The following is a 13,796-nucleotide window of genomic DNA, read 5'->3' on the forward strand; positions in this document are numbered from 1 at the left end:
AGCCTATGTCAAGTAAACCGTGGAGGAACACGGCCAGATTGCTCATTTATACTCATCCTACACAACGAGTCTTGTGTAATTGATGATTGAATGTGAAAATGAATTGACAAGAATAACCAAATATCACCTCTAGTTATTGTATTTTCTATAATGCATTACAAAACAAAAGTTCAGGTGAACACAACATAAGCCCCAACAAATGCATTTGTTTGAAATGTATGAAAGAATACCAGCAGCATTGTAGTGTGCATAACTGAGGGGAATTTCCATGGGTGTTGATAGGTAAGTGGTTATTTTGACAACTGCGCATGTGAACAAATGCATCCACCACAAACGAAAACCTTGTGCGAAACACAGCTGGAGTTGTAGCCCGGACACAAAATTATTTATATAGTATATATAATGAAAACAGCTACCTGGTTACCATGACAAACGTGAAAATGGACAAATGTAAGTCGTGACACATCGTCCTGTGTATCCAAGTATCCACCAAAAATTAAAACACTAAGAGAAAAACAGTTGGAGTTGCAGCGCGGACACTAAAATCATATCAATTTATATAGTATATAGCAGGAAAATGGCTATCTGGTTACCATGACAACAGTGAAAATGAACAAATGTGATTCGCGACATCTTCGTCTATGTATCCATCACAAATTAACTCTGTGGAAAACTATTGGAGTTATAGCCCTGACACGAATATGGATGGACAGACAACATTACTATAACAATACACTCCGCCTATTGACTGTACAAGACTTAGTTGAACGTCCGAATGTACTGAATCTGAGAGCATTCCTTCCACCTGACCTGAAATAGGGATTTAATAAGCTTTATTTCATATCCATTTTACAGTTTAAATAAAAAGATATAAAGACAGTTTAAACAGATGTGAAGTTAGCACCATGTTAAAACTTTATTTGATGCCTGTATATAAGTTGCAACAGCTGTTCAATTTGTGATCTGGAAAATACCAATGTAGGTGTTGCTTATAAAGTTATGGGGTTTTCAAAAAGGGCAAGTAGCAGGCTGAAGACAGTTGTCTACTGCTGTCCCTGAGGCCATCTAATTTGGACAGTCTGGCCATTTAAACCAATAGTAACTGTGACAATTACTTTCAATTCAGATGCCATCTTTTGAGCTCTTACCTCCTTCACTAATTCTACATGAAAAACCTTGGTACATGTGGGTAAATATTTCAGATACTGATATTACATGTATAAATACCAGTGAATAAATCTGTAAGTCAGTGAAGATGTAAACAGGCTTACCAGGTTGTCTTACCACCAATGGACTTGTGTAGAGATCAATGTGGGAACAAAATCCAGATTAAATGCCACCTACATTCAACATAAGAGCGAGACATCCATCTAGCACTGTTTCAAAGCGAACTGATTTGTGTGAACAACTGCAGTGGTTATCCTAAGCAACTCTTGAACTTCTGTACACATGGTAGCAGCATTCCAGTTTGTGAAATGAAAAGCAGAGTAGAGTTTCAGCTATTAGTATTAGGCCTCTTACAAGACCAAAAACCCACCATGTACAGTTTTAAAGCACAATAGGCATCCGTAAACTTATAGGAACACTTTCCAATTCCTGTTTAAAATGAAACTGCATGTACCTTTACATAAGCAAATGACTAACTTGTGACCATATTTCAAAGATTGGAATCTACCTAACATCACATCATTCAGAACCGATTTGATAGACATCACCCAGCGGAAATACCATCAACAAGTTTTTGATTTACAAACTAATTTCTATTTTTGATTCTCTGTGCTAAAATTGTAGTAGACATAATAAGGTTTTAAAATCCACGAAGCAGCAAAAACACCTATGTGGAACGAGCGCAGTATTGTATTTTTCACAAAAAATGGCCACCTGTCATTGTTAACGATAGTGTCAAGCAGAGAAGTCTTACCAAAGCAATCCTTTATGTTGGAAGATAACCAGCATACTGATCATGGAGATACAACATGGCACTGCAGCACAGGATTAACCAAGGGCATGGTTGCGTAACCAAAATCAGGAGCCCAGTCTGGAAAACAGGAAATGATGCCAGTTTATTAACAGTGAAACTTAAGGAAGTGGGAGAGGGAATGCTACAATAAATAAAAAAGTTTGGATGCATAAAACTTAATGAGTTACTTACAGGTAACCATACATGATTTAGTAGACCAGTGGCCCACTCCACAAAGTGCACACAGCGTAACAAGCACAGGCTAACACTACATGTGTTTTACTTTGCCTGTAAGTAATGCCATGTGTACTTTGCAAACATCATTTCTCCATAAGTAGGCAATACACGTAAGCAGACACCTTCCAATTACATGAACCCACAATACTTTTCGCACGCCATTGGACATTGCTACAACAGACAAGTCCTACCACAATCGCAAACTGAAGATTTTCATGAAAAAAAATTATCTCAGTTTGATTTGAATGAAAAACCTGCAAATTTTTGTCTCAACACAAGCATTTCATGGAGAATCAAATTAACAAAATAAGGGAGAAAAATGATTGTATGTCAACCTTCACCTGGATCCTTTCTTCTGCTGGAAACATTCAAGGGTATAAGTGAGGGCATCAATTACTTCTTGCCAAGAAAACCCTAAACATCATGAACTGCCTGGACAAAATGCTTAGTGAACATAGCTCTACCCCCGATCAGGTTTCGATCAGGTTTCTATCAGGTTACAATGTACTATAAACCAGGTGTGCTAAGAAATGTTGATCTCGGGCCAAGACACAGCACATGTTTCTCTGACTTACATGGTAATTCCACCATGACCACACATGACTTTTACGCTACACAGTACTGTTATCAACGTCAATCACTTTCTTGGCCACACAGCAACATAAAATGAAGTAAAATTCACTGTGTATGGTCCAGGTTCATATCAAAGTCCTACCCAGACACTTCATTAGATGGGAGATCACCTGTTTTGAGATACCACTTCATACACTGGAAAACCATGGAGTGATTAAAGATTTACCCAATCCAGGTGCAGATTCAGGGCAATCCCACCATGCCTCCTCACCAAGATAAAGGGGTTAAAGTAGAGCAATAGAAACAGACAGCACCACATAGACATCTGAAAATCTGGTTTTCTAAGACAGAAATAGGTGCCTGTTTTAAGCAATTCCACAAAGCTCACCTGAGAATTTTAAAATCTGAACTGCACCTAATTTTGTCATGTTTTCATGCATAGTTTTCAATTGTCTGTGTGATTATAGTTACTGTATTTCACATAAAGTATAGCATTTTTCAAGTGGCGCTTGACAGGAAATTTCAAAGGTATCAAGACCTTGGTGTGCTTTCTCAATGCATTTTCACATGCCAAACTTAAGGTGAAATACAGTACAATTTAGCCAGTTTATCACTTTAGGAAATGTAACGGTTCCTGATGTATACAGCTTCTTCCCAGTACTTCTCCTGTAGGAGCGCAAGCGTGACCGCCTCATAGTTTCAACTTGTTCTGCCGAGCCCCCGAGGTTCCACGATGGTTTCACGACATGTATCATCCACTTTCGATACCAACAAGCGAGTAGACAGCGATCTACATCCGACAAATTTTCCATAAAGATACATACCTGCGATGTCACGTTCGGGGAAAATCCAGTTAACTGGCTTTATTCTTCATTACATTTACTCGTGCACACGCATAGGACCAGGACAGTCATTTTAATATGATAAGACATTTATTTGGTGTTCTATGTTAAGCGTCATGATGAGCAAATGAATTCCTCTTACAAACATTAAAATTCGAGTAGCAAGGGATCCAAAGCGACAGAGCTTGAAATCTACAACTGAGTCACGTCCCGACACGCAGCTTACAAATGCTGACAAGTTTTAAAACCACACAGAGTTACAGAGTACTCAAAACAGTCACAGACAGTGTCCGGATTAGAGGGCAATCTCTCTCTCAGCCAATTATCTGCATCTCTTCGATCTGATGCCATCTTTCGACTGTCTACGAAGCTTGTACGACGATGTCCAATGTCTGTCTCTTCGCGATTCCGACACATCGCGCTGGCTATCTCAGTATGGTGCCACGCGGCTCCGTAATGGGGAAGCACGAGAGGTTCCGGGAGGGGGCGGCAGGGCATAGCTGTACGACAAATAGGACAGACGAGTATAAATCTCTGAACACACATTCATACCTTATATGCAATTCCTAGCAAACTTCATATACGATTTCCACATCAAGGTGTTGAGTGATAACTTTTTGTGGCAACAAGGGCTAGTTACAGCATGGTAGTTCCAAATTGCCAAAAAAAATTTGCTTATTTCATAATTCCATCAGTAAACTTCCAAACATACTCCTGATGATTTCAATATGGCAGGACAAATGTCAGGGTAATGAATAGAGGGGAACAGATCTGAGGCAGTAAAAATGAGCTCAAACAAGAAATCACCTCACAGTAGCATTATACAGTTAATTAACCTGTAACCAGCCATTTTGAAGAAAGATACCACACTGTAACTCACAAAGAGGTGTCACATAACTGCCATATCAGATGGAAATTGCATATTTACAACACCCGGATACACTACTAAATCATGGTACACCAGGCCTGTTTCAAAAAGCCATAACTTTATTTTTGCTGTTCAAACTATATTTGTTTATATGAAATTCAATGAAAGAAGTTTAGCTTTTTGTAGAGGCCTTCACCTCAGTGAAACACCCTCATAGTAAATTGTGGAAACCCACCACCAACACATTTACTTGTAATAAACACACAATTTCAGTGGATGCTGTGACTGGAAGTCCAATGTATACAACGATCAATCAAAAGCATGGCTACATATACATGTAGCTGTGGCTTTAATTGCTGCAGAGGTAAAGTTCCATTAACATACCCGCTCAAGTTAGTTCTGAAAAGAATATGTTATCAAAATAGAACTTATGAAAAGAAAAATCATTATCAGCTTCCTGAAATGAAATATGACAAAAGGCAAAGTAAAACATGGCAATGGCCGAGACTGGATAGGTTAATACAGTGTGTACTGAAACTACAACTTCATACCCCCCAAAAGTACACGTTATACCGCCAGTTATGAAATCAAGTACTGTAGCACTGTTTGATTCACTTTGATGGTTGAATTTTATGAAAGCAAGCATTTTTGTGTTACTGACTAGGCCATCAACATTACTGTGTCATTTCTGACTGATGCAAGTACACACTTTCAGATAACAAGGATTCTGTCTTTTTCTACCCAGACAAAATTGCTTTTTACCTGTGGTTTTGTCATACTCAGCAATTTGAAAACTCATAACCTGCAGTATTAACATGGTTTGAGACCTATTTCAGAGGCCCACTACACTTCAGACAGGGAATATCACTGACTCGTTCAGGAAAAAGTTAAAAATTACAGAACCTAAGTTCTCACCTTCTGTCGTAGTATGAGTCATAGTACGGATCCCTGAAAGAACAGAGAATAAACTTTGCATAAGTCACATGAATACCTTGAACCGACTTGTTTTTCTGCTTCATTTTTTAGTCCCAGAAGACATTAAGGGATCATCGCCCAAAATCGTGCGTGAATGAGATGCAAGAACACCTTTTCTTTCATCGCAATTCAGAATCGTTTATTTTGGGTCTGTAGCCAGAACTGAACGAAACGTGAATAAATTCTCGATTTTACAAATATAGATCACTGTTGTCAAGGAGACAGAAGTCCCTCAATGCCCCTTGAAGGGCTTGGGGATTAACAGAGAGCCCAGTCTGACTTGCCAAGAACACGTGAGGAGGTCAGAGCATGGCCTGCCATTTCTCCATGCATGCTCGGTAGTTTCGTGAGCAGTAACAGCACGTACTGTGGTGTTAGCAACGCCATCTATCAACGGTCTTGTTTTAGTTTTTAATTCCAACCTTAAGTGAAGTATTTTAGCGGCATTTCAAACTTTATCTTTGGATAGTTTATCTATTTACGTTACTCTCATACACATATTTCAGGCTGAGTGAAATACGAGATTCAAACCGAATACTGTGAACCATTTCTACATGTATACGAAGGCGAGACTTCGTTTGTGCTGTTGGACAGTACTTGAATGAAGGCCTGAAAATAACACTCTGCATTTTAGCGTGGACTTCATTTCATGTGTTCTTTTATTTGGCTACATTTTAAAATTGGGAATATAAAACAGGACGTGTTGATGATATCATTACCTGTCAAATTAGTAGCTGGAAATGGTGTACTGGAACACTATCCTCGAAATATATGTACAAGTATTATTTTTTAATGACATTTTTTTCCTTTCATATTTTTCAAGGTGTATATATTTATATTTATTGCCGTTCATAAATTTCACACATTTCATTTAAATGTCAGTCTTTTTTATGCTTTGAGGACTGAGCTGGAGTGTCTGACGTAACACACTGCTATTTGGCAAGTTAATGACAAACTTTCCAGCATGTGATCTACTGTGCAGATATACACCCCATATTGCTTGTAGACAAATGGTCTTCAATGAACGTTATACATAGGCAGCCCAAATTGTTAACTGAACTCGTATGCATTTTTCTTTCCAAGTTGTACTATTGGATTTAGTGGAGTGTTAAAAATGAGAAGAAATGAATAGCATTTATTGTATATATACAACTAGTTTTCAGAGGAGAGACGTCAGCGAAATTTGTATTGGTGCCCAGGAAGATTTGTTCTTTACGTGTAGTTTAGCCCTTTGTTCATTTGTCTCTGTATCACCCCAATTGGCAGACAATATACTGGTCATGCCAGCATGTACACCATAGATATATCTAATGCACACTGTGCACATCCTGCTTTTTTAATTTTCCTGATCATCCATCACAGTTAAACATTTAATTAGCACAATTTAACTCATCCCTCCTCCTGCTTGAAAACAAAAAAAAATCCTTTGTTTATCTACCTTTTTGAATATAAGCAGGCCTTAGTTGAAGTTGTCAAGAAAACCAGCTATAAATAACTACCGATACAGCCAAATTTCCAGCATGATAAAATAATTGCGTTCAAATAACTTTCTATAAATATTAGCAGGCTTTTGTTGAAGTTGGCACAAAAACCAGCAAATATATAATATCTACCGCTGCAGTCAAATTTTCACCGTGATTAAATAACTGCTTTCAAATAACCTTACTGCAAAGCACGCTATAGCACACAATTTCCTCCAACAAAAAATGTAATGTATAAATAAGCATTTAAAATTCACACAGTCGTTTCCCATTCAAGAAAAATAACTTGTTGCCAACCACACTGGGTAAACCTAAAAATTCAACCTGGTCAATCGTTTTCTTCGTATTTCTTGTCATTTTCTTCAGAATAAGTATTAAAAGTATAAATTAAAATATCCATAACAATGGTGTAGGGCAATACTTTTGTTATTTTTTCTGTATGTTGGTGCTTTCTTGCCAGTCAGAAAACAAACAATACCAAACTATTCCAACAGGTGGCGAAATACATCTCACAAACATTGTTCTGCTTGGTTGTCCTAACTTGCATGAATGTATCATCTGAGTAAAATGCAGGCTGCCAACACATGACCAAAAGGGACAACAACAGCTTCAGCACCTGTATTCTTTGGTGGGTATTTATATAACCGTTTTATACTAACAAACGGATTTAGCTATTGGTATTTATTTTAGGGCGCTCTTGCATCATTTGTCTGTATTCATATCTTATCTCCACATCAAATGAGTACTTCGATAGTCACACGTATTGTTACTGGCAAGCCAGACAATGGGCAATGCGGTCAGGCAGGGCAAATCACTATCACTCTCACCTCAACTTACGGGGAATTCACAATTTTTGGTGACAGCTGAATTTACATCGTGAGATGACAAGAAAGTGAAGATTGGCGAAAGATTCACGCTTTCAAGTTTCACAAATTTTGGCGATGTTCTCTAAACGACATTCCATAGAGTACACAGACTGGTGAAAAAAGGATGATTCAAATTCACAGACCAACGAACTGAACAAAATCCAAAAGGGGAACAACATGTAGCCTTATATAAGTAACAGTTGTAGGATCTGAATCAAATTATCAATATCAACATAATTTACCACAAGATGTAAGCTTGTCGATCACTGTGACAATATAAATGGCAGAACTACATAGGGAAATTACAGCCAGTGGGGAAAACTGCCCACGAACGATAAAGTTCAAGCCCCCCAAGAACGGTACTTTTATTTACCTGGTGGGTGAGCGCCTCGTTCTGCCATAGTATTCTGGAGGAGGTCTGGCATATGGATCCCGCTCTCTGTAGTACAGGTCTCTGGGTGGGGGAGGGGGCAGTCGCCTTTCATAAGGGTCAGCATAGGGCCTGTAGCGGTCCAGGGCAGCATATCTGTCCCTGTAGTAGGCCTCCCGGTAGGGGTCCCTGTAAGGATCTGGGTAAGGGGCTGGACGAGCTGGTCTCCTCGTATCCTCCATCTCCCTCTCTCGTCTTGGCCGAGAACTACACATACATAACAGTGGACATAATGTTTCATTTTTGTCAGGTAACATGCAAACTGTAGTACCATTTTTATGGTTACTACACTTAAACCCTGATTAAAAACAGAAATCTGAGCAAATGTAAACAATGTTAATGGGTTCCCCGAACAGTTAACTGTTCTTATTCTTTCATGGCTGTCAAGGTTTGTTATTTCCTCAAATATGACAGTATTTGCAGGAGTTTAACTAAGGTGGATACTTACGGGCCTTTCGGACAATCTCTGGACCTAGAAACAGTAAAAGTCACAAAGATTTAAAAATTCTCAGTGCAAACATTTCTTCATACAATCTATGAAAAAATACATTAGCCATGTATTTTTACAAACTACATGACTTCCACAAAGCTGAGAAAAACAGGAACATCAGGGATATGGCAACTATACTCCCTGCAATGTGGGTATTAGCTTATCCAATATGTTTCCATTTATTTGATTGGTATTTTATCCTGTACTCAAGAACATTTCACTTATAGGTTGGCAGCCAGCATTATGGTGGGAGAAAACCGAGCAGAGTTCGGGGAAACCCGTGACCATCTGCAGTTTGATGTCAGACCGATTTGTTTATACCTAAACCAAAAACCTTTAAGGAGATACATACAGCAACATATAGCCTTTTCCACCAGGCTTTCACTCTTGGTCGCATGCAATCACAAAATATAAGCTGGTCAGGATAATGAAGAAACAGAGTGTTTCAGCAGAAACACATGAACTAATCATGTTAAGCCTGATCTCATCAGTTCCTTGAGGTAATGTTGTACACCTTCAACAGATTGTTCATGTTTGCTCTCCATGTATGTAGCCACATGCTAACTGGCTGACTTGAAGCAGGAGCAAAAAGGATTGTTAGCCTGAGCCTATGGCCCACTACAGGTACACTAAAGCTATTGCTCGTTTTTTTTTATCTCACTCTCAGAGCCATTATAGAAATTTAGTTCAAACAAGCATTATTTTTGCCTTCAAGCACTTTTTTTATTACAACCTTACCAATGTCCTGGCTTTCCACAACGATAACATTCTCCTTTACCACCCATTCCGGGCTTCTGCCTCACCTTACTGCGAGATAGCTACAAATAACATACAGCAACACATTTGTACACATTCTGAAAGTCTTCTGATTTTAAAATGTAATACATAAAAACCATTGAAATAGGACAGCACATGTACCCTTTATATCCCTAATAAACTTTCCCATAAAACTGAGTAGGATATTTATGACAGAAAAAACTGTATACACTAATGACAAAAAGTCGTACTTTGCCAATGTTAAATTTATTTGGAAAGTATACATTTTAGACATATTTTTGAATGAATGAATGAATGAATGAATGATTATGTCATATCAGAAATATTTTGGCCATACCGTGACCAGAATAAGTTGAACACATGAGGCAGTCACATATTTTGTAATATATTTGTTCATTGTTTTGAACTTTGCTCAAGAAGGTAACACAATAATCAAATGAAATGATTTGCTTAATGCAACTTTGCAATGTGCCCAAAATATTTCAGTAATGTAAAACATTTATGGTAGTATGTTTGAAGAGATCAGATGATTCAACCCCTAAATATGGGTGGGCTTAATACACAATACATACCAGTGATATTATTTCGGGTCAGATACCGTAGTCCAGAACAGTTTTCGACCGATGAAAGATTTGACCCATGCCACACATCAAACGAACAAGCAACATGCCTCCTACAAGCGTCTCTTGTCTTCGTTATGTACATAAACCCATATATATTTCAAAAGGCTAACAAATACGAACTAAGGTAGAATACAACTATAGTTTGTCCCAAGTGAATATTTCCAAGCGCCTGCTGTGATCATGCCCACTGCTAGGCAGGGAGGAGATGACCATAAAGGTATTCGCTTCGGTCAAAACTGTCATTGATTACGGTATTTTGATGTGACAACTTACCTCCACACTGAGTTTGACTCCCTCAAATCAACTCCATCCAATTCCTCAGCGGCTCTCTTTGCCTCTTGCACATCACAGTAATGCTACATAACCAATGACAACCAAAAAACAGTCATAAATAAGCGCTTTGTCATTTCATACAGTAAATGACAGTAATTACTGGTTGTTTATTACTAACAAGATTCGTTTATCATTGGTTTACATGAAGTTAGCATTCACTGGCATCGCTGCAAGTTTGCCGGCAATTTCATCAAAAGGAAAAAACTAACTCCTTGAGCAATGAAGTCTGCAAGTCCTTGTGGTAATCAAAAATTAATACAGTAATAAAGAGCTTAAAATCTGCACATTGATTGAACATTTACATCTGTTGGTTTATTTTATCTTACACTGGTCTCTTTACACAATACAAACTTGGCAGTGATTACAGAAACTTACTAGAAACAATAAAAAAACACACATTTGTAACCTACCTGTAATGAGAGTACTTACCACAAAGCCATAGTTCTTCACAATGTCACATTCCACAACCTGCCCATACTTCTCAAAAATCTTTTGAAGATCAACTCTGCGACACGTCTCTGGCAGATTACCAACATACAGCTTGGTTGTCATGGTACTTTGGACTAAAAAATGAGAATAAAAAAAACTGCAAACCAGCTATCTTTGAATGGCTTTAGCAATCACCACTTGTAACAATATTGGTGCATACTAGAAATAAACGCATACAGCAAATGACTGATCATCAGACAAAGCCTTCACTCATGAGCATTGGGCAAAGGGAGCATTTTGTAACCTCAACTTCCAGTATATGCACGTGAGTCCCCAAGTAGAACTTCCATGAACCCATGCCTTACTGATATCATATGTTCATTTCCCAGCTCATGACGATGATTACATCGCATGAAGACAGTTCTAATGGCGTTACAGTAGACACTAATACTGTGCAACATTGCAGACACTAATACCGTGCAACATTGCAGACACTAATACCGTGCAACATTTTTTACTTCTGAATCACTTTCTTCTGACTACTGCCACCTCATGGGATTAAAAATTATGCTGCCTCCCCATTGACACCACTTGCAGTTACACAAAGGGATTTTAAGGTTACTGTTTATTAGCTTTCTTCATTGGGCATTAAAAAAGGATTACTATAGTTTTCTTAAGGCCCCAACAGTCAGTCAGGAAATTAAGTATTACCAACTACAAGGCAAGGCAAAACAACTTAGTAGTAGGACAGCTAGCACCGAAAGACTCCAACCCCTTTTCTTATAATGACCTACAGTCACTGATTTATTTGATTGGTGTGCTGTGCTCAAGAATATTTCACTTATACGACGTCGGTCAGCTTATTGTGGATGGAAACCGAGCAGAGCCCGGGGGAAACCCACGACCATCCGCAGGTCGCTGTCAGACCTTCCCACGTACGGCCGGAGAGGAAGCCAGCATGAGCTGGACTTGAACTCACATCGACTGTATAGGTCAGAGACTACTGGGTCATTACGCTGCACTAGCGCACTAACCAACTGAGCCACGGAGGCCCCCACCTAGCGTCACTGAAGTCTTAACACTAACACTTAATTCCAGACTCAACAAAAGTCCAGCCGATTCTCTTTGTTATCGAATAAGTCTCGTGCAAATGAAAGACACCAACCGAAAGACCTGCTTTCCATACCCACTACACTGCCACCATATGTCCCTACTCACTTTAGAATAGATTTATTATATCCATGAAGGCTTTCACGGCACATGCTCCTCAGCTGAGACCACCATCTTCCTACTGCTCCAGTATGAAGCAGGACTTACGCATAGGCCTACATATAGCTGCTCAACATGGCAGCCTTCATGACAACAATAAATCTATTCTAAAGTGAGTAGTGGTGCGGTGGGTGCGGAAAGCAGGTTTTTAGATTGGTGTCTTTTATTTGCACAAGACTTGTTTGACAAAGAGAATCGGCCTGAACCTTCGTTGAGCATGAAATGAATACTGTTAGCGCTGGGACTCCGATGACGCTAGGCCAATATAAGAAAAGGAGTTGGAGCCTTTCGGGGCTAGGGGAGAGCACGAACTCCGGGTGCTAATCTGGAAACTGTCCTTCCAATGTCACTGCATAAGAAAATGCCTATTTTTGAATCACTGTTAGCAATAGTGTATTTGTTGGATTTGCATAATGTCCAGCATCTCCGATCACTTGTCATTTATGAAATGGTTGCCATGTACATATCCCGCATGTGCCGACAGGCTGCTGGATACGAAACTATCCCTCTTTCTAATGCTAGTCATGATGTCCTTTTGTTGTTGTACGATCATGTGATGGCTGTTTAGCCCCCTTGAGTGAGTGAGTGAGCAAGTGCTTGGGGTTAAACGTCCTACTCAACAATTTTTCAGTCATATGACGACAAAGGAATCCTTAGAGGGCATGTAACGTGCCTCTTTGTTGCAGGACAGATTTTCACCGCTCTTTTATCTAGTGCTGCTTCACTGAGACAACTTACCGAAGGCAAGTAAGCCGCCCCGCCTGAGCCATTATACTGATACGGGTCATGCTGAGTGCCAAGCGAGGAAGTTATGACTTCCTCTCTTAAGCTCTTAGGTGTGACTCGATCCAGGACTGACCCTGGATCTACCACTCTTGAAACGGACCCTCTACCAACAGTACATATGAGGGCCGTATGGGTTAGCCGTTTCGTATCCAGATGCCTGTGCACGCAGTGTAAATGAAGGCTATTTCATAAATGACAGTGAGCAGAGGTGCAATGGATATTTACCTTTGAGATGATCGACATCTCATGATTTTAACAGTGAGGTGCCCTAGCACCCTAAGCATTGTAAAGGAGTGACTGGGCGGGCGTGTTAGGTTTATAATCGACTGTTTTCCAAAATTTTACAATTCTTCCCACCTGGGCGAAGTGGACCCAGCCATGACTACGCGAGCGTCAATGCAAATATGAAAGAGCTTGGCGTAGTCATCCGGGTCTACCCCAATATGAAAAGAGGAATTGAAAGGGGTTAGTTTCTACATAAACAATCTCAAGCCGCTTACACAAAACATATAAACCGAACAAGAGTTTCTGTAAGAAACACAATGCACATGCAAACAAAAGACTTTGTACTAGGTGCTAGCACTAGGGTCCGCAAAACCACCATTTCACTAGCCTACAGTCTCAATATTTCATTATTCGTCCTACCAAAAAATATCGCTTACGTACAGTGAATGCACAAAATTCATTAAAATTTAAGTTGAGGATGTATCAGTCATTTTGACTTAGCTTATACCTTGGGCAACCCTTTCCGCACGTCTCTATGTCCACTTCCAATCTCCCAAAATGGCGTGTGTCTGTTTACAATGATGTCAACTCATTGGCTCGCCAAAGAGGGTGAAGGACGCATGCGCGACTAA

At 39.4% G+C, this 13,796-nt stretch overlaps 1 protein-coding gene across 2 annotated transcripts; it reads right to left on the minus strand.

Moving 5' to 3' along the window:
* Positions 1 to 110: 110 nt before the first annotated feature.
* Positions 111 to 13,758, minus strand: LOC135466668 (RNA-binding protein lark-like). Of its 2 annotated transcripts, XR_010444143.1 has the most exons (10): positions 13,673 to 13,758; positions 10,885 to 11,018; positions 10,396 to 10,478; positions 9,461 to 9,540; positions 8,681 to 8,704; positions 8,176 to 8,439; positions 5,396 to 5,428; positions 1,922 to 2,038; positions 1,272 to 1,340; positions 111 to 810 (listed from the first exon to the last, which is right to left on the minus strand). XR_010444143.1 is itself a non-coding variant. In XM_064744293.1 (8 exons), exons 4-8 carry the CDS (start codon positions 9,505 to 9,507, stop codon positions 4,043 to 4,045), a joined length of 438 nt encoding a protein of 145 aa, XP_064600363.1. In that variant the 5' UTR covers positions 9,508 to 9,540; positions 10,396 to 10,478; positions 10,885 to 11,018; positions 13,673 to 13,758; the 3' UTR covers positions 3,684 to 4,042. The 2 variants fall into 2 exon arrangements, 1 of the variants encoding a protein (XP_064600363.1); XM_064744293.1 differs by lacking the exons at positions 111 to 810; positions 1,272 to 1,340; positions 1,922 to 2,038 and adding an exon at positions 3,684 to 4,112.
* Positions 13,759 to 13,796: the final 38 nt, after the last annotated feature.

Source organism: Liolophura sinensis, chromosome 6, assembly GCF_032854445.1.
Source record: "Liolophura sinensis isolate JHLJ2023 chromosome 6, CUHK_Ljap_v2, whole genome shotgun sequence".
NCBI lineage: Eukaryota > Metazoa > Mollusca > Polyplacophora > Chitonida > Chitonidae > Liolophura > Liolophura sinensis.

Bases quoted from the DNA above. Each gene is read 5' to 3' on its own strand.
- LOC135466668 (XM_064744293.1), bottom strand. From the start codon at position 9,507: ATGGGTGGTAAAGGAGAATGTTATCGTTGTGGAAAGCCAGGACATTG. The intron at 8,440-8,680 runs GTAAGTATCCAC...ATGTATGTGTAG, and splicing joins AGAGATTGTCCGAAAGGCCC to TTCTCGGCCAAGACGAGAGA. The intron at 4,113-5,395 runs GTGAGAACTTAG...TTTGTCGTACAG, and splicing joins GACTCATACTACGACAGAAG to CTATGCCCTGCCGCCCCCTC.